Source organism: Sus scrofa, chromosome 4, assembly GCF_054392235.1.
Source record: "Sus scrofa isolate SSC_HxYL_T2T_F1_AM1 chromosome 4, Sscrofa_HxYL_maternal_Yorkshire_Landrace_v2.0, whole genome shotgun sequence".
Lineage (NCBI taxonomy): Eukaryota > Metazoa > Chordata > Mammalia > Artiodactyla > Suidae > Sus > Sus scrofa.
In genome coordinates this window covers 65,268,968-65,289,951 of record NC_139386.1, presented here as the reverse complement: position 1 = coordinate 65,289,951, position 20,984 = coordinate 65,268,968, and the positions used below count along the sequence as shown (strand labels likewise).

At 35.6% G+C, this 20,984-nt stretch overlaps 1 protein-coding gene across 1 annotated transcript in view; it reads left to right on the top strand.

Moving 5' to 3' along the window:
• Window positions 1-20,605, top strand: part of CRISPLD1 (cysteine rich secretory protein LCCL domain containing 1) — a 50,026-nt gene extending 29,421 nt beyond the window's left edge. Inside the window, exons 6-15 of the mRNA XM_001926603.7 lie at window positions 9-109; window positions 2,064-2,204; window positions 2,638-2,698; window positions 2,790-2,856; window positions 3,061-3,191; window positions 5,146-5,189; window positions 5,283-5,355; window positions 11,812-11,887; window positions 15,915-16,045; window positions 19,491-20,605. Coding sequence (XP_001926638.1) covers window positions 9-109; window positions 2,064-2,204; window positions 2,638-2,698; window positions 2,790-2,856; window positions 3,061-3,191; window positions 5,146-5,189; window positions 5,283-5,355; window positions 11,812-11,887; window positions 15,915-16,045; window positions 19,491-19,542 — 877 coding nt within the window. The 3' untranslated portion in view covers window positions 19,543-20,605. The remainder of the gene's footprint in view (window positions 1-8; window positions 110-2,063; window positions 2,205-2,637; window positions 2,699-2,789; window positions 2,857-3,060; window positions 3,192-5,145; window positions 5,190-5,282; window positions 5,356-11,811; window positions 11,888-15,914; window positions 16,046-19,490) is intronic.
• Window positions 20,606-20,984: the final 379 nt, after the last annotated feature.

Genomic DNA, 20,984 nt, shown 5'->3' with positions numbered 1-20,984 from the left:
TTTTTAAGGGGAAACTGGTGGGGCCATGCCCCCTACAAGCATGGCCGCCCCTGTTCTGCTTGCCCACCTAGTTTTGGAGGAGGCTGTAGAGAAAATCTGTGCTATAAAGGTAAGTGCTATTGTGTTATAATATTCAATTTGATTTATGTTTCAGTCCTACTTCTGAATTAATTTGTGTCTCAAAAGCCAAAAGCACATTTAATTATTGCATGAACAAAGTTTCCAGAACTCTATTTCAAATATTTTGAAGAAGCCATTTAAAATATTTAAAAATATATTTATAAGATCAATAAGTCTATTATACCAATATGTATTTAAAGTTTCGTGATTACTCCAGATAACCACTTAATTCTGCTTTGAAATTATCCCAGAGTGACAAATACATTAATATCCTTAAAAGCCATCTTCATATAGTGTTGACTAGGATTAGTTCCATAAGTTTCATTGTTTTTGAAGAATTTAGCAGTGTAACAATTTATTTTTAGCACCTTAAAAATTTTTGCCTAAATACCTATCCAGGACTCTTACTGAGTGAAGCCCAATGAACTATACTAATTCTCTCCTTCTTACTACAGAGTATAAAATTTCTCATGCCAAAATAACAAGAAAAAATTATAATAGTCTTATAAAACGGTGGCGAAAATATTTCTCAAATGCATTTAATATCCTCAAAAATAAATATAAATATGATGTCCTGTTTATAGCATATGGAGATAAAACTTACATGATAAAGCTTTGTGAAAGCCATGCTCTTCTTGGGCATCCAATGAATATTGTTCCTTCCTTGTATTACTTTTTTTAAAATGATAACTAAATGAAGATTAATGCAGACTAAGTGTATTAGAAAATATAAGTAAATGCATCCACTTTTCAATATTCATAAAGAATGTCTTTTTTTAATGATTATATTCTCATTAGCTGTAATAAGTAGACAAGAGGTAACTGTGTATTTCACTCTTGTTATGTGAGCCATTTCTAACTCCTGGCAGCATTTTCCATTGTGTGAGAATCTGTTTTCCATCCACTGTACCCCCAAAACTTCCAACTCTACTTGCTCCATCATCAGGGACCACAATATTTTACTAAAGCTAATTTTCCTCCAAATTCATGCTTCCTTTTTCTGGATTCTGAGTTCTTGGACGTACATGAAAATGAGCACCTTTCCATAATGTGCCCCTGTCAAAGCCTTGATATAAGGCCACCTGGAAAAAATATTAAATTCAATGTTTGCATATTTTCCATTGTTAAGTTTAAATTTCTGCCCATTGAATTTTCTTCTACAATAGAAACTTTTCCACAGAAACTGATATTGTAAATAACAAGGGCATGTCTGTCCTGAGGCAGAAATTTTTTTCAGGAGAATTTTAAATGTGACCCTTTTGAAAATTTTAAGTGTGATCCTCCTGAAAATATGATTTCAGTTGTGAAAACAAATTCAAATTCACTAAGCCCTGACTTCATTAGATCACTGTGTAGATGTCATAGTGTCATTAAGAAAGTCAATCATTGATGTCATTGATGTCGCTTTAAAATTTAAGTGTAGAATTGACTTAGCCAAAGGGTGGCATGGATGAATCAAGGGCTCAAAGGTTTGTGCATGTGCTTTATGTACTTTTTTTTTTAAATTTTTTTTTTTTTTTGGTCTTTTTTGCTATTTCTTGGGCCGCTCTCATGGCATATGGAGGTTCCCAGGCTAGGGGTCGAATCAGAGCTGTAGCCACCGGCCTACGCCAGAGCCACAGCAACGCGGGATCCGAGCCGCGTCTGCAACCTACACCACAGCTCACGGCAACACCGGATCCTTAACCCACTGAGGAAGGGCAGGGACTGAACCTGCAATCTCATGGTTCCTAGTCGGATTCGTTAACCACTGTGCCACGACGGGAACTCTGCTTTATGTACTTTAGTGAAGTCTGTTAAAATCACCACTTTAAGCCAAAACTTGTGTCAATATCCAGTACTGGTTTTTTAGTGTTAAACAGGCTTATAAAGGTACATTGTTATGGACAATCTGTGCACATTTAAAATGGATCCATATTTCTTAAATCCATTCTTTCTAACAGAAGGCTCAGATAGCTATTACCCTCCTCGAGAAGAAGAAACAAATGAAATTGAACGACAACAGTCACAAGTCCATGCCACCCACATCCGGACAAGAGCAGATGATAGTGACAGAAACGAAGTCATAAGCACGCAGCAAATGTGTAAGACCTCTGCATTATTTACAGAAACCTTAAAGTTTACATGGCTGGCATATTCAACTATATTTTTTTTTAACTTTTTTATTTTTGTCTTTTGTCTTTTCAGGGCTATACCCAAGGCACATGGAGGTTCTCAGGCTAGGGGTCAAATTGGAGCTGTAGCTGCAGGCCTACACCACAGCCACAGCAATGCTAGATCTGAGCCTCATCTGCAACCTACACCACAGCTCACGGCAACGCCAGAGCCTTTACCCACTGAGCAAGGGCAGGGATTGAACCCGGGACCTCATGGTTCCTAGGTGGATTCGTTTCTGCTGTATTTTTTTAATTTGAGCATTTTTAGAATGGCAAAAGTTTGGCATTGGACTCTATAGAGTATTAATTAGAACAGCTGTTGCATCCTCTAAATTATTATTGTTATTTTTTTAAATTTTAGCTCAAATTGTTTCTTGCGAAGTAAGATTAAGAGATCAGTGCAAAGGAACAACCTGCAACAGGTAATATTTATGATGATCCTCAAAATTAATATCCTCATTTCATACTGACATCCAGAGAAGCTAAAGTTTTTCTCCTGTTCCTTTCATTTAGATATGAATGCCCTGCTGGCTGTTTGGATAGTAAAGCTAAAGTTATTGGCAGTGTACATTATGAAATGGTTAGTATTATCAATGTAATTATTTAAGGATAGAATCCTTTCATATAATATTTTACTTTTTTAATGTGAAAAATAACAATGTTTATAGGTACAGATATTTTGCTTAGAAACGTTTGTTTAATTTTAAAGTCATATTAATAGGAATGGGTTGTGTCCTGTGTGGAACTCTTCTTATTGTAACATCCTTTTCTCTTTTTCTTCAAGCAATCCAGCATCTGTAGAGCTGCAATTCATTATGGTATAATAGACAATGATGGCGGTTGGGTGGATATCACTAGACAAGGAAGAAAACATTATTTCATCAAATCCAATAGAAATGGGATTCAAACCATTGGGTAAGTACCCAAATAATCTTTTGAATCAGAGATTTTAAGTTGTAACAGGGAGTTACATTCTTTTAGGACAAAGCATGAAAGAATTTAATTTCTAAAAAGAGAAGGTAATTTTCAAGGCTCTTTTTAACTACATAATTTGCATGGGCAAAAAGATAGAAAAGTATTTAAATTCAGAGTTGGACCCTTTTGCTTATAAAGATTGTGCTGAAATTAAATTTTCTAGTTTCATGAAGAATGTGCAAATTTATAATTTTTCCCATTGTGAAGCAATATATTGTTCAGCTATGATAGAAAATGCCCAAGAAGACTAATTGATTTGCATGTTCTTCTTGCCTGTTTAGGACAAATTATATATTTCATGCAACAGTAATTTTGATAATGAGGTAAATTAGATTACTAGGTAAAAGAGCATTTTGAAAAATCTCTAAATATGTAATGTGTCATCTTTCTTTTGTCCGTTAAAATGTAATTTGATCCAGCAGAAAAATGGAGACCAACTTTTGAAATGTTTGTTATATTAAACATACTAAATATATTATTCTAAAACATGTTTTAATGTATACTCTATGTAGACTTTTGAAATATCTTTGTAGTTTCACTTTCTCTTATGTAAAATAATGAACATTATTGAACCCCATAATGGAATGCCTTTTCTTAGGAAATATGACATAGTTTTTCTTCCTTTGTAACTGTGCAATTGCATGACGCTCCACAGTAGGGAATTCATAATAAGAAAGGATTTATTTAAAAAATCCCTGACAAATCAGTGAAATGACATCCAAGTGTTGTTCAAAGGCTTGTTATTTGGTTTTCGGCTATTAGTGACTACTCTCTTAAGTAAAAACTTTATAGAAACACTTATTGATCAATTTATTCACTTAGTAAATATTTATTAACTACCTTCAATAAATAATAAATATTAGTTATTAGCTTTAGGAAGCCAAACACTGGATGTTGTATTAAAGAACATTTATCCTGTTATTTACTTTTTTCTCCTAACTTGTTTTTTATTGTTTATTATAGAAACTCTTTTGAAATTGTAGAGTATGTCATATTACAGTACTGAAACAAATAAGCCTTACCTTTTGTTTTTTTGCTTTTTAGGGCCACACCCTCAGCATATGGAGGTTCCCAGGCTAGGGGTCCAATCAGAGCTACAGCTGCTGGCCTATGCCACAGCCACAGCAGCACAGGATCCGAGCCATGTCTGCAACCTACACCACAGCTCACAGCAACACCAGATCCTTAACCCACTGAGTGAGGCCAGGGATCAAACTTGCAACCTCATGGTTCCTAGTTGAATTCTTTTCTGCTGCTCCATGATGGGAACTCCAACAAATAAGCCTTACCTTTTGCAATAACTGATTTTATAAAAATCTGAGTATAGATAATCCAATTAAAATTTTCATATTTAATGGTATACCATTCTTATATTCCTTCTTTTTAATGATACATGTAAAGAGGAAGGACTCATTCATTTGTTGTAGGCAAATTTTACTAGATTCTAGGTTGAACAAAACAATGAAAAAGGCACATTTCTTTAAGGCACTTATTATTTAGTAGTCTTTTTATACTGCCTTGTGTTGACTATTTTGAAAGTTTAAATTGGTTCTCTGGTGACAGGGAATGAGTATATTGAGAATTTTAATTTAATTATTAGGAAACAAATACATATATACAAGTGTGTATTATTTTATGCTGTTATCTGTAAGTTTTTGAGATTGATAATGAAAAGAGATCATTCTCTAATACAAGAATGGTATTGATTTTGTTCATACTTGAAGGTAATATGTGTTTAGCATGAAATTGTTGATGAATTATTATACTAATACATGTCTAGATACTTAAATAAGAATATTTAAGAAACACGTATTCATAGACCTAAAAATATAAGAGTTTATGTTGATGATGATACATATAAGAAAACAATTGACTTTTTTGTTTTTATCTTCAGCAAATATCAGTCTGCTAACTCCTTCACAGTCTCTAAAGTAACAGGTTAGCACTTTTTTCATCTTATTTTCTTACCACTCTGTTGCATGTTACTGTTTCCAAAGGATTTGCTTATTGTTTTGTGTTTGAATTCTTCAGTTCAGGCTGTCACCTGTGAAACAACTGTGGAACAGCTCTGTCCATTTCATAAGCCTGCTTCGCACTGCCCAAGGTACTGTTTTCTAAATTTTCTCATTCCTTTTTAACCAATGAACCAAGAGCTTTTACCCTGGGTACCCATTTTTGCCTTAAATGGTGGTGTCTCTAGGACTCAAGGTCTTGAATTGATAAGTGGCAGAGAGCAATGCATCATCACAAACTACATGCACTCCAGGCATCCTGGTGTACTTTCTCCAAAAAAATGTGCTTTTTGTTTGTTTTTATCTATCCAAAAAAATTGTTTTAGCATTTAAAAGAAAGGATCATGTGTTCATTCTGACAGCTTCAGGAGGCTTGGCTACCTTGTAAGTTATACAATCAGGTCATTGCCCAGCTCTATGACGGGTCACATCAGGGCTATGCAGTCCCCTTCCCCAAGATTAGACTCTGACTGGAGTGCATCATTCACAAAGACGCCTTCCCCAAAAGAGTCTGTGGGGTGTCTGCACTTGAACTTTGCCTCTGGATTACGAAACCAGTAGACTTAACACAATTCTTGTCACTAACTTCACTTATGAGTGTCATGTTTATTGAACTTTCTTTTCTTTTTTCTTTTGTCTTTTTAGGGCTGTACTTGCAGCATATGGAAGTTCCCAGGCTAGGGGTAGAATCAGAACTGCAACTGCTGGCCTACACCACAGCCACGGCAACACAGGATCCCACCCGCATCTGCGATCTATACCACAGCTCAGGGTAATGCTGGATCCTTAACCCACTGGGATTGAACCCATGTCCTCATGGACACTAGTTGGGTTCATTATCGCTGAGCCACAACGGGAGCTCCTGAAGTGAAACTTTCTGAATAGGGAGGCTGGAGGTACTACTTTCTCAGTTGAAAAAAAAAAAAATTAACATTTTCTATAGTGCTGCAGATAGGCAGCAGTAGAATAAATTACAGTAGCAAGTACTTTCTGCTGTTCCTTAAAAGCAGAGCTCATACATATACTCTGTATGTTCACATGCCTTATAAAAACTGCTGTCTAAGTCTGCTTGGGCTCCTGTAACAAAACACCCCAGACTGGGTGGTGTAAACGACAGAAATTTATTTTCTCCAGTTCCAGAGGCTAGAAGCCTAAGATCAGTGTGTTGGCAGAATTGGTTTCTTTTGAAACCTTCTTCTTCTTTTTTTTTCTTTTTAATGTTTTCCCTTTTTTATTACATTTATAGGTGTAAACAATCATCACAACCACATTTTACAGCCATTTCCATCTCAAATCCTCAGTGCATCCCCCCACCCTCCAACCTGTCTCATTTGGAAACCATAAATTTTTCAAAGTCTGTGAGTCAGTATCTGTTCTGCTAAGAAGTTCATTGTGTCCTTTTTTTAGATTCCACATGTAAGTGATAGCATTTGATGTTGGTGTCTCATTGTCTGACTGACTTCACTTAGCATAATTTCTAGGTCCATCCATGTTGCCGCAAATGCTGTTATTTCTTTCCTTTTAATGGCTGAGTAATCTTCCATTGTGTCTATGTACCACATCTTCTTTATCTACTCCTCTGTCTACGGACATTTAGGTTGTGAAACCTTCCTGAAGCCTCTGTCAATGCACGTGGCTCACTTTTCTCTGTATCTTCACATGGCTGGGAAGTCAGGGAGAGAATGAAGGGGGAGAACCAGAGCGAGGGCTATAGAGAGAGAGAGAGATGAATCCTTTCCTCTCTTCTGGGATCAGGGCCCCACCCTTATGACTTCATTTAACCTTAATCCATCCATGGATTGGGGTTTCAACATAAGAATTTTGAGGACACAGATAGTCAGTCTATAACGAGGTCTTACAACAGAAACAAAAATGGAATGACATTTTTAAGCAGTGTCATCTAGTTCCTAAATTAGATAAATCTCACTGTGGTGAGTTAAAAATCTGTCTTCTTTTGCTGCCTTTTATTTTTGTTTTGTGGTCTCTCTTAAAATATCATAAATTATCTACTATAAAATAATAGAAAAAGGCTTCATATGTTGAGAGCGAGATCCTGTGAAAGCAGTTAGAAGTATGGCCATATGCCATAGCCATATAGGAAGAGTGGAGTATGTCTCTGCCCATCTTGCTCCTATCCACACTACCTCCATGAATGCCAAGAAATTCCATTTTAGGGTGCTCCTGTCATGGCACAGCAAAAACGAATCTGACTAGTATCCATGAGGATGCAGGTTTGATTCCTGGCCCCGCTCAATGGGTTGGGGATCCAATGTGGCCCTGAGCTGTGGTGTAGGTTGCAGACACAGCTCAGATCCCATGTTTCTATGGCTGTGGTGTAGGCCAGCAGCTGTAGCTCCGATTCAGCCCCTAGCCTTGGGACTTCCATATGCCACAGGTGCAACCCTAAAAAGCAAAAATAAATAAATAAAATAAAATAAAAATAAAATCCCATTTTAATTCCAAAACTAGTAATGAGATTTTGAGATGTCATTGGTAAACTAGTGTTATAGAGATTGAGGGAGCTCAGTTTTCATGGGAAAGTTTATTTACTTGGGAGAAGTTTCCTCATTTACACTTTGGAAAATTAAAGCCATGTTTCACTGCAGCAGTGAGGTTGGTGGTTCATAAAGTAATAAAAGTCAGTGATATTGATATAAGGAGTAAGGACTTTATTTTCTCCCAGTAGGGAGTGTCTCAGTTACAGATGTGGTGATATAAGCAATCAGGTTCTTTAGGCAGGAATAGCTGACCTGTTTCCTTCTAAAAACCAAATGTCTCTAACTCTCTTGTGAGAATTCTGTTGTAATATCTTTGGTCAGCTGACTGGTATATGCTGATTTGAAGATTTTTTAATTCTTCAGCAGGTATTTTTATTGGTATCAGCAGATTACACAGTGCGTAGGATAATCTGAGGATCACCTGCTCTTTGAGATGCATTATATATATTTTTACCATCTGATCACAGATAAATTATATGCCAAATACATTTGTTATAAAAGTACGCTCTCCTTTTAACTGGCGATTCACAAATTACGTTCTTATAAGGATCACAGATTTCATTAAAATCATGGCATGTTTTATAATCTTTAAAATTTTTATAGAATTTTTTTCAGATTTATCAAACCCCTATATTTATGGGTTATACTTTTATTTGTATTTTTTTATAAAGAGAATAAGAAACATGCTGCTACGTGAAACTGGTAAATTTTATCATTGTGATATGGTGAAAAAAGCAAGAATTTTAAAATTATCCACTTGTAAATATTTATTAAATACTTACTACATACCAGTATTAAACTAGGCCCAGTTTCAGCCATCTGGCAAGGTTTATGATATGGAAATAGTAAGGATAATCTCTGTGGAGCATCCAGCATAAAGCCTTCCTCTAGTATATGTTTGATAAATAATAATTTTATATCTAAAGAACAATCTATAGCACTACTATTGCCTACCCAAAGTCATTCAAGTAAAGAATTAATTAATAAGTTTTCTGTTTCTTGGCTTGAAGGGAAATATCCCCCAAAAGGGAATGATATAAATTTTTAAAATTTAATTTTAATTTTTACTATCACTAACATAACAAATTAGTGGAAGTAATGATTTGCATATAATTTTGACCTTAACTCATCTGGATAGCTACTCTCCTGATTTATTTTGGAGACTGGTAGTACAAAGTGTGTCTTTCTCATTTAACATTTTTTTTTTTTTTTGTCTTTTTAAGACTGCACCCATGTCATATGGAGCTTCCCAGGCTAGGGGTCCAGTAGGAGCTGTATCCACTGGCCTACATCACAGCCATAGCAATGCAAGACCCAAGCCATTTCTGTGACCTACTCCACAGCTCACGGCAATGCCGGATCCTTAACCTACTGATCAAGGCCAGGGATCGAACCTGCATCCTCATGGATACCAGTAGGGTTCATTAACCACTGAGCCACGATGGGAACTCCTTTTTTTTTTTTTTTATGTCTCATATAACATTTTTAATAGTTTAGTAAATTAGGTCATAATTGTATTATTTACATGACAGTTTATAACATTTCAGGAACCGTATGTTTGGTACATCTGTTTTAAAATTTCACATCACTTAACGAAGTTGAGGCATAAATCCATTCTAGAGAAAAATGCCAGGAGCAGATAAACGAAAGGAAATTAATTGAAGGCAAGCACGAAAAAACAAGATTTACCCGCACAATTATGTCCTTGAGAGGTTCCATAGCAGGCAGAATGGCACCAAATAAACTACCTTTATTATTTAGTACCATAACCTTGTAGGAATAAAGTGTCTATTATTGAAAATTTTATCCTGCTGTACATATGTCTATAAACAATTAGATCTTTAAAAGCTATTGCAGAGTTCCCGTCATGGCTTAGTGGAAATGAACCCAAGTAGTATCTCTGAGGATGAGGGTTCAATCCCTGGCGTTGCTCAGTGGGTTAAGGATCTGGCATTGCCGTGAGCTGTGGTGTAGGTTGCAGACGCAGCTTGGATCTGGCTGTGGTGTAGGCTGGCAGCAGCGGCATCTCCCATTCAATCCTGAGCCTGGAAACTTCCATATGACACACTTGGAGCCATAAAAATAAATAATTAAATAAAATCTATTGACTACTCAAAATGTAAAAGCAGGTACTATTAAGATGTGTCAGTTTTTATTCAAAGCTTAAGAGCAAGTGGTAGTTGAAGGAATGTTTACTAGATCACTGTTTATATCCTCACAGGTATATGACAAAGTGTTAAAAGCAGAAATTGGAATATAAACAAGCAAAACGCTCCTGTAGTCCTTTGACCTGAATTTACCTAGGCAGAAACTAATTCAGTTCAGAGCTACTGACCTTGGCCTTCCATAAACCAGGGGCTACCTATGGTCAAGGTAGAGCCTGCATAGCATAATCCTAAAGGCAGAGCAGGTGGTTTTACCACCATAGGGTGAGCACTTCTCAGAAACAAAAAGAAAATTTTGTAGCCAACAGAAGGCACACTTTATAAAGATCAACCCTTTCATTCAAAGTTAACAAAACTTTAGATCATTTATTATATTTAAATGGCTCTGGTTTAGATGCCAAATGAGGTATATACACTCCAGAGTGCACAGTGTTATGAAAATTTAGGAACTAGGAATTTAAGTATGAAATGTAGCCATTTCTTAAAAAATGTTTTGAGGAAGATCTGCTTCGATTGTTAAAGGTAGTTGCAATTGAATTTTTTTTTCTTTTAGAATACTTTTTCGAAAATAATTGATGCTTTGATCAAACCATGATTTTTATATAGTCATTTTGTTGAGACTGATTTACTGCGTCAAAAGAATTATGTTTTTTCCAGGCTTAGCTTTGATTTCCTTTTAATGTGATTGTGTGTAAATTCAGAAGAGCCAGTCAGGAGTTCCTGTTGTGGCACAGTGGTTAACGAATCTGACTAGGAACCATGAGGTTGCGGGTTCGATCCCTGCCCTTGCTCAGTGGGTTAAGGATCTGGCGTTGCCATGAGCTGTGGTGTAGGTTGCAGACGCGGCTTGGATCCCGAGTTGCTGTGGCTCTGGCATAGGCCGGTGGCTACAGCTCCGATTGGACCCCTAGCCTGGGAACTTCCATATGCCGCGGGAGCGGACCAAGAAATAGCAAAAAGACAAAAAAAAAAAAAAAAAAAAAAAGAAGAAGAGCCAGTCAATTAAAGGTTTATCACTTGACATTTTCTTAAACTTTGGGAGTAGACTTTTTAAAAATGCCATGTGACTGACTGAACATTGATAATTGGGTTATGTTCCCAGATACTGAGAGATAGATACTTCCTGATGTTTCTTTCTGCCTTCAATCTCCAAATTAGAAGCCTTCCTTGCTAAATTAAAAGAGAGAGAGAGAGAGAGAGGAAGAAGGAAAGAAAGAAAGAGAAAAGAAACATTTGTGCTAAAAATAGGAAATAAGATAAAGTTAGCAGAAGCAATTGTGTCTGCCTGGTTTATACAGTTGACCTATTTCAGAAGGAAAAATGTGTATATATTTAGATATATACATACATACACACTGAAATGCTACTCAGGTATAAACAAGAATGAAAATTTGCCATTTGCAACAACATGCATGGACTTGGAGGGTATTATGCTAAGTGAAATAAGTCAAACAGGAGAAAGACAAATACTGTACAATATCACTTATATGTGGAATCTAAAAAAATACAAGCAAATGTATCAAAAAGAACAGGCTCACAGATGTAGAGAACAAACAAGTCGTTATCAGTTAGAGGGAATGGGAGATTCAGGCATGGGGTAAAGAGATGAAAACGACTGTGTATAAAATAAGCTACAAGTATATATTGTAAAAGATGGAATATAGCCAATATTTTGTAACAACTGTAAATGGAGTGTAACCTTTAAAAATTGTGAATCTCTACATTGTACACTTAGAACTTATAAAATACTGTACATCAAATATATTTCATTAAAAATGGTTAGCTTTTAGAATGCTGAGTTTACTTTTGTGTGTGGTCTTACTGTTAAGAAAGAGTGAAATGAATAGCTACTTAATATTTATAAATATATGTATTTATTTTTCAGAGTTTACTGTCCTCGTAACTGTATGCAGGCTAATCCACATTATGCTCGTGTAATTGGAACTCGAATTTACTCTGATGTAAGTATCCTCGTTTATGCAGCTCTCACTATCTGTATGCACGCTCACATTTGTTTAAATCTATATATATACATTTATATATAGAAAAAGGAACAGATTTTGTACTGATACACATTTTCTCAGAAGGGTCAATCATCAGTAGCACTAAAAATTTATATGCCTATACAAGTATATATGCATAATCATTTATTTTGACTAAATTTTTCTTCACAACCTATCCATATATCTTATATCAGGTACTAAATGAAAAAATAGCTTGGATGTATCCTTGGGAAGGAAAAAACCATTTTACTTTTCTTTAGCCTTCTTTTGAGTTCTTCTGTATTTGAAGTATAAAGTGGTTGATTAAGAGTTTGTCAAATGTATGAACAATATCTCCACTGTCAAATGGGCATTTAAAAGATAGCGTACCTCAAAAACAAGTCATCATTAAAATACATACAAATGGAAATCAGTTGAGGGTGCGTTGTTACGGATGATAGGACTGGGGTTGGACCCGGAAGATTAGCCGTGATGGCTTCAGTGTGGATAAGTGCTTTTTCATCCAGGTTTCAAATGTGGGTTGGTAAAGAGGATTACTGCACGTTCTGGGTGGGGTGAATCACATCTACAAAGACATGGAGTGAGCTGAAAGTGGGTATAGCCTGTAGGTTTACTTGTATCTGAGCTGGTGAGAACTGAAGTTAAAGGGGCTGTAGCCACTTTAGTGTGATGGATGGGGAAAGGGAAGGGGTCCAGCTCTTTTTTTTTTTTTTTTTTTTTTTTTTTGTCTTTTTGTCTTTTTGTCTTTTAGGGCTGCACTGATGGCAAATGGAGGTTCCCAGGCTAGGGGTTGAATCAGAGCTGTAGCCGCTGGCCTACACCAGAGCCACAGCAACGTGGGATCCCAGATCCTTAACCCAGTGAACGAGGCCAGGGTTGGAACCTGTGTCCTCATGGATGATAGTCAGGTTCGCTAACCACTGAGCCACGATGGGAAATCCAGGGGGTCTGGCTCTTGAACCATGTGACTAGAGGGTCTAAATACATACTGATAAGTTTAGATTTTGTAGTAGACAGTTGGAAACCATTACCAATATCTTAATCCAAAGAATTACCAAAACAAATTTAAGTAATATATTCTCGATGCACTTATTCAGTAGAAATACTATAGAAATATGATTGTGAAAAGAGGCCTGAAATGTATGTATTAGCACCCTGTTTCTCTTGCTGAATTCATTTAGGTCCAGTTTTTTGGTTTTGGGTTTTTTTTTTTTTTCCAGTTCAGCTTTACCTTTAAAATTATTCTCTGAATCTAAGTCTCTCTCCCAGCTCCAGGTTTGCAGGATTCTTATCTGCAACTTAAATGTCTTGCTGGTATCTTAATTTGGTAGTCCTCACAATTTTTGCTTATTTTCTTGTCTCTGTTTGAAGACATCCTTTTCCTAATTTTTTTTGTCAAAATCATGGTCATTCTTCACATCGTAAATTATTGCCACTCTTTGTGAAGTATTGTGCTGGGTCTCCTAATCTAAGTATGATGTTGCTTTTCTTTCAACCATATAGCTTTGTTTTTTTCCTTTTATTATTTATATTCTTTTTATTATTTTTCCTTTTTATTTAGCACTTAGCTGATTCTAAGTTAGGCATTATGATTTCTCCACCACTGTTATTAATTTTTAAGTTCCTTGAGGGCAGCAGCTGGGCAAATTATGCATCATTTTTTCATTGGCAATTTGACGGGTGCCAAGCTGTGAACAAGACAGGCGTACTTCCTGCATTAACAGACCTTAGAGCACACAATGATATCAGACATTCAGCAAATACCTTGCACATAAATGCTTGTTAAAAAAATAAATTAATAAATACATAGGAATGAACAAATCTAGACTCATCAGACATTTCCAAAGAAATCATTCTTGCTGGGTTGTCCTTTTAAGTAAAAACTTTTAGTTTTATTCATGTCTGGTGAAAAATCTGTCAGGAAGTCCTACACACTTATGTACCTATAAGCCATCTCTTTGCCAGAGTTAATGTTTTGTTAGAATTTGTATCCTGAGATCATTTTATCTTCCTATCTTAGTGAAATGGGGTAAGAAATTATGTATTCCTATATAGAATAAGTTGGAAATATAAAGATTTTTTATGCACAAGTACAGAGATTCAACCATTAATTAATCAGTCTTCCCACTCCCTGAAAAATATATTATCTCTTTAAATACAAGATATGGAAAGATGAGAAGCAAGCTACCGATCTCCCCTCTCCCCCATCTCTCTCTCTCTTACCATTTATAGAGCTACAACTTGTACATTCCATTGCTTTGAGCTTTTGTTTCTCATTTATTACAGATGGAGTTAACTTCTGCATTCATTAAAAATATTCTACTGTTTTCATAGATAATATTTTTTTCTTTCTGTGATATATTCTTATAATGTGCAAGTAGGAAAAGAAAATCTCTTCTGACCTTTGAACTCAAATTGGAATGCCTGCTGACTGCAAAACAATAGTTTCAAACCATATTAAGTGCTTGGATTTAGTGAATGTTATATCTAAGCACTTTTATTGCCTTGGGAAAAATGCTGATAACACCCTTTTAACAGAATAGGATAAATTCTGAAATGTGTACAGAGTTATTTTTAATTCCTTCTATTATGAACCCACATTGGACACAAATATTAATTCAGTGAGAGACTTTTCAATGGTGAATAAAATTTTCCTCAGAATAAGGATATTGGGGTTTTAGATGTATGGTATTTTGTGATATAGCAAAAAAACATGAAAAGGATTAAACAGCTTGGCATTTGCTCTGTTTGATCTAATAAATACTGACTGATGCTACAGAGTTCAGAGCACAGTAATAAAGCAAGGTCACGTAAGATGCACATGCCTATGTGAACTTAAAAAAACACATTAAGTCACTCACATGTGCACAGAGATAAGAACACACCAGTGGGATCAGAAAGACCCCATGTCATGGGGATATGAGGTGGATTGCTTTTTACTGAAACAGTGCAAGTGTTTCATTTTGTGGGATTTCCTCAGGCTATACTCAGCTATTGACAAATTTTGGTAGAACATCTGAATGAAAGCGTATGTTAAAATTGACAGAAGACTTTAATTGGCCAAAAGAAGAGTTGCTTTCTAGAACTCAGTCGTGTGAAAAAATGAAAAGGGTTTGTTGGAACTGAAGCAATTTTCTCCTTTACAGAAATTCCATTCAATTCAGGTTATGTAACTGGTCCAGTGCAAAAATAGAACTTTCTTAGGACCTCATGTCAGAGTGTTCAAACCAGAGTTGACAGACATTGCAAATTTAGGTAGACGCTATGATTGCTCTTCATATTTTTTCCTTGGGATTATTCTTTTGGGCAGGTTTTCTCTGCATAGGTTATGTTATCTAATAGGAAAAAACCTCCCTATTTAATGTATGCCTCTATTTTGGAAAAGGGACTGTAGAGGTATACAGAACTATGTTTGTGTTGTTTAAAGTCAAAACTGAATGTAAGTGAGGTCCAGATAATCCAAGCTGTGAGTTTTTGGTCAGAGTGACTGGAGTAGGGACCAGCAAAGGCTGAAATTTAAGAGTGGTAAATAGGCTCTGGAAGAGATAAAAGGAGCTAATTTGCATTTTATAGCAATAGTAAAAGTTTGCTGTTTGGTCAGATTAGCTGGTGAAGGGATCTGCTTTGCTGGTCCGGTGTTGCCTTGAGCTGTGGTATAGGTCGCATAAGCAGCTCAGATCCCTTGCTGCTTGTGTGGCTATGGTGTAGGCCAGCAGCTACAGCTCTGATTTGACCCTTAGCCTGGGAACCTCCATATGCTGCGGGTGTGGCCCTAAAAATACGGAAAAAAAAAAAATCTGCCTTGCTCAAAATCAGCTTTAACTTTGTGACTTTTGAAACATTCCTTTATGCACAAGATATCATCCTGCTCACGGGGTACCCATATAGAGACAGATGGCAGGAACCTGCTGTGCAATAGAAGAGTGGTAGGGATAAGATCAGCAGGCATTTCCTAACGATGGCGGGTTTTTTCTTGCTCCCTCAGCTGTCCAGTATCTGCAGAGCAGCGGTACATGCTGGGGTGGTTCGAAATCATGGTGGTTATGTTGACGTTATGCCTGTGGACAAAAGAAAAACTTACACTGCTTCCTTTCAGAATGGAATCTTCTCAGAAAGGTAAAGAAATGAATATGTGTAATTTGTAAATTTATATCTAAGTATGTATATTTCAATATATCCTCAATTCCTTTATGCTCGATTCCTTTATTCCAACTCGCTTTAGTATGAGTTTGAGGTTTCGTGACTGAGCCACTGTGCTTCCTTTGCACGCTGTATAATCATAGGTCTTCCAGGGATGGGAGAAGCTGCAGTACCAGAGGTGCCTGTCTCCTCCAGGCTTATAAAAATCAACATGAAAATCGGATTACAAGTCAGAACCACTCTTTTGTTAATTGATCTCATAATAAGGAAATTTCTTTCATCCTCTTTTGGATTTTCTAGATTAGTTTTTACATGTAATTCTTTCTAGGTGAGCAAGGCACTGAATATTTCTCTAATCCAGTTGTCTGAAAAAGTATTTGAGGGAAACAACAAGTCTGATTTTCCCTGGAACCAAATTCTCTTTTTGACTGGAAGCTGGATGCCCAGTATGGTGTTAATGAACTCTTTCAGGTCATCTTGTGTTTGACTCATTAGTATTATATATTTCAGTGGTTTGAGAAAACTTATATGATTTACATTTATCAAGTAATAAAGTTAAGAAAAAAACCTTTAGTGATTTTTCAAATCCTTGGTACTTATGGAAGTAATGTTAAGCCCCATGTATTTTAGATAGATATAGAAAAAGCCCTAACTTTTAATTTTTTTTATTTTTTTGTCTTTTTGCCTTTTCTAGGGCCGCTTCCCACAGTATATGGAGGTTCCCAGGCTAGGGGTCGAATCGGAGCTGTAGCTGCCAGCCTACGCCAGAGCCACAGCAACACAGGATCTGAGCCGTGTCTGCGACCTACACCACAGCTCACGGAAACGCCGGATAAGGCCAGGGACCGAACCTGCAACCTCATGGTTCCTAGTCAGATTTGTTAACCACTGCGCCATGACGGGAACTCTCAAAAAGCCCTAACTTTTAAACATTTACTAGATTCCTCAAAGTTGCCAAGGAGGGTTGATATATGTGCTAAAGTTTCTTCAAAGGACGCAAACCATGCAGGGTATCTAGATCGCCTTACACGTAAGCATCTGGGTGTCCTTTTCATCAGATGACAGCTTTGTATTTAGCATCTCCTTTCAGATGAGACTGTATCAGGGGGCCAGTGTTAAGAGCGTGACTTCTCTCCAACCTGGCTTTTCTGACTCATGGTAATTCTCTAGAATTAATAAATACATAGGAATGAGCAAATCTAGACTCATCAGAGATTTCCAAAGAAATCATTCTTCCTGGGTTGTCCCTTTAAGTAAAAGACCTTTTAGTTTCACTCGTGTCTAGTGAAAAATATGTCAAAAAGTCCTACACACTTCTATACCTATAAGCCATCTCTTTGCCAGAGTTAATGTTTTTTGTTAGAATTTGTATCCTGAGATCATTTAATCTTCCTATCTTGGTGAAATGGGTAAGAAATTATGTATTCCTATGTAGAATAAGTTGGAAATATAAAGATTTTTTTATGCACGAGTACAGAGATTCTTTTTACCCTACCATTTCCTAAGTCTGACAGCATTTAAATTGTATTACCATCGTAGTTATGAATATTTTTAACATCTGTGGTTTCAAGAAAAATTTTAGTGAGGTAAGGTAATGGTCAAATCTGTAAGATCCTAAGAATTTCTTCATTGAAATGTAAACAGACACACATCACTCACTCTCCACACCCTTCCCCATCTCTCTCTGTTTATTAGATACAACATATAAAATTGATCTAATATGTATATTAGATATAACATATAAAATTGATTCTACAGTTGTAAAGTATGATATGCAGTTTTATAAGCTAAACTGAGTGTTGTGGTTTCATTTACCTGTCACCTTTCTTAAATTTATTTTAAAACCATAAGATAGGTGATATTTTAATAAAACCGAGAATAGTAATTATTTTTGAACATCTACTATGAATTTTCCAGATGCTGCTGGGCCCTTTAAACATATTAACGCAGCTCTACCAACTTCCTTATAAAGTTGGATCTGGAAACTCTGATTTACAGACATGGTAACTAAGGCTCAGAGAGGTTAAAGGATATGCCCAAGGTCAGGTAACTAGTCAGTCCCAGAGCTCAGATTCAGCACTAGTTCTCTAGTTTCGGAAATATGTATTTTACGGTGTATCATTTTGTGCAAAGACACTTTCTAGAGCATTTTGTTAATGTGTTTCCTACAACAAAAATGGCTTTCAATTGACCATTTGCTTATACGAAAAACGTGTGTGTGTGTGTTTACTGTGCAATGTTATGTGTGCCTACTTGTGACATTCTCATTTCTTCTTCATTCTGAAATTCTCCCCTTCCTGTGACTCAGTGGCTTAAAGATCCAGAGTTGTCACTGCTGTGGCTCTGGTTACAGCTGCGATGCGATTTAATCCGTGGCCTGGGAACTTCCACATGTCATCAGTGCCACCAAAAAATAACATAAATATAAAATCAAGTAGAATAAAATAAAATTCTACCTTTCCTTTTCCTGTACATGAATAAGTATGTAAAAGAAATTGCACTTTGTCTCCCTCTTAGCATTTATTGTATTTATCTCTAAAAGCCTTTATGTATTATTAAGAAAATAAAACTTTATGCAAAACTATAGACATCAAAAGTTTATATTTGATTAGAATAAATGATGATTAATGACATTATCAATTGGCTTTAACCAGAGGCATTTAAGCAAAACATGTCTTGATTAATAAATAAAATATTAACAATTTATAAGAGTAAAAGAAATAACTCCGCATTACTTTAAAGTTCTGTTTTAGAATACTTCTGATGTAAGATTGAGTGCATTGTGTGTGTGTGTTTTGTGTGTGTATGTGTGTGTGTGTGTGTGTGTGTGTGTGAGTATGCGTTTCCATTTCAGTGAAGAAATTCTTAGGACCTTTCAGACTTGACCATTAAACTCCTCACCTAGATTTTCTTGAAATTACAGATTTTTTAAAATTTTAAAAAATATGCTGGCTGTGTAGTTTAAATTTTGTCTGATTTAGGAAATAATAAGTTAGTACTCTTGAGTATTGCTTAGGTATTATCATATTTTTAACTTGCAGTTAACTTTTAACCATGGCGATCAGTTGTAAACCTGAATCTCGGTAAAATCGCGTAAGAGCTGCTTAATTTAACTTTATTGGAACCAAAGGTGGTAATTTATGAAAACATGACCTAGACTCTGTGATGTTCTAAATAAAATACTATTATTACCACTATGCGTCTGAAATTTCTTTAGTCAACTTGTAGGCAGCATACAACCAAGATTTAAAGAATTATGTCATCCTCACTCAAGCTTTCCAGTAACTATAAATTATAGTAGGCTAAGAAATTTGACCATCTGGATTCATAGGGCTGCTTTCTTAACTGTCATAAGAAAGCTTGATTTGTTTGAAGGATTATGTGTGGAGATGACATCAATATACTTTGTGTATTTTTGCAGTTTACAGAATCCTCCAGGAGGAAAGGCATTCAGAGTATTTGCTGTCATGTGAATTGGAACACTTGGAAGAGGATCGTAAAGACTATTCCAAATGCCAATGCTTTCTGAAGTTTGTATAAAACTGTAACATTACTGTACAGAAGATATCAACTATTTTCAGCCCCCGAAAAGTGCCAAATGCATATAAATCTTGATAGACTACGTCTGTAAAATAAAACATGGGACCATTGTTAGCTTCAGGAAAAGTAATGAGTATGTAATGGTTTTAGAAATCCTGTGTTAAATATTGCTATATTTTCTTAGCAGTTATTTCTACAGTTAATTACATAGTCATAATTGTTCTACATTTCATATATTATACTATATGGTGCTTTGTATATGCCACTAATAAAATGAAACTAAGCATTGAATGTGAATGGCCCTCAGAAAATCATCTGGTGCATTTTAAAACAATAATAATGAAAATAGTAACTCTAAAAACAACGTAAAAACATTACATTTCCTAGGTTCAATGCTATGATTACCTACTCCATATGATATCAAATTACTTTCCACATAATACCTGTATAGTTTTTATCTTCTATCTGTTTAGGCATGCAGAATATTAAGTCCTGACATTGCACTTATTTTGTATAAAATAATTCCTTAATATCCAAGTGAATCTGTTAAAATATTTGATTCCTTGGGAATGGGCTTAATAGTAAATGGAATTAAGCCAGAGTAGTGGTACAAAAACGTTTCTAGTGATCATATAATAAATATAGAGTTAAGCATGGGCACCAGAGCTTTCTATGTATTGTTCAAACTGAGGTCACACATTTTCTTTTGTATCCTGGCAAATACTCCTGCAGGCCAGGAAGTATAAGAGCAACAAGTTTAACAAAGTTGAACTAATGTATTACATCACCATTGCCACTGATTTTCTTAATGGTAAATGGCCTTGTGTATAAATGTTGCCCTATTATGTTACCTATAATGGTGATATGTTTGTATGAAAAATGTATTGTGCTTTAAGACTAAAAATCTGTAAAATGTTACTTTGGGTAATTTTTTTTTCTGCTGTTGAATTTACTCTTTCCTTGTAAACATATTAAAATTAATCATGTTTCAAAGTATTACTTTCAGTCCCTTTTGTATCCTTATTTTGACTTAAAAAATCACTTTCAGTTAACAGAATTATTGTAAGTCTTTTAAATTTGGGTTATTGACATTACTATAAGCAACACCCCCTAATACCAGATGTGGGCAAGTCACCCTGATTATCTATGTATTTGTGAAAGAGAAGACAGAAACCCATATATTTAGAAGCATGCTATTAAGGGAAATTAAAAAGAAAAGATTGTAAGTTAGAAGGAAAGAATGTGAAAGATACAAAGCGATTATAAAATAATTGGTAACAAATTCTTTAAATATTTTTAGAAAGTAAGTGAGTAAGATGTTTTGGAGCAGATAAAAGAGAGAAATTCCACCAGAGAAATCAGGGAAAGCAAGAGA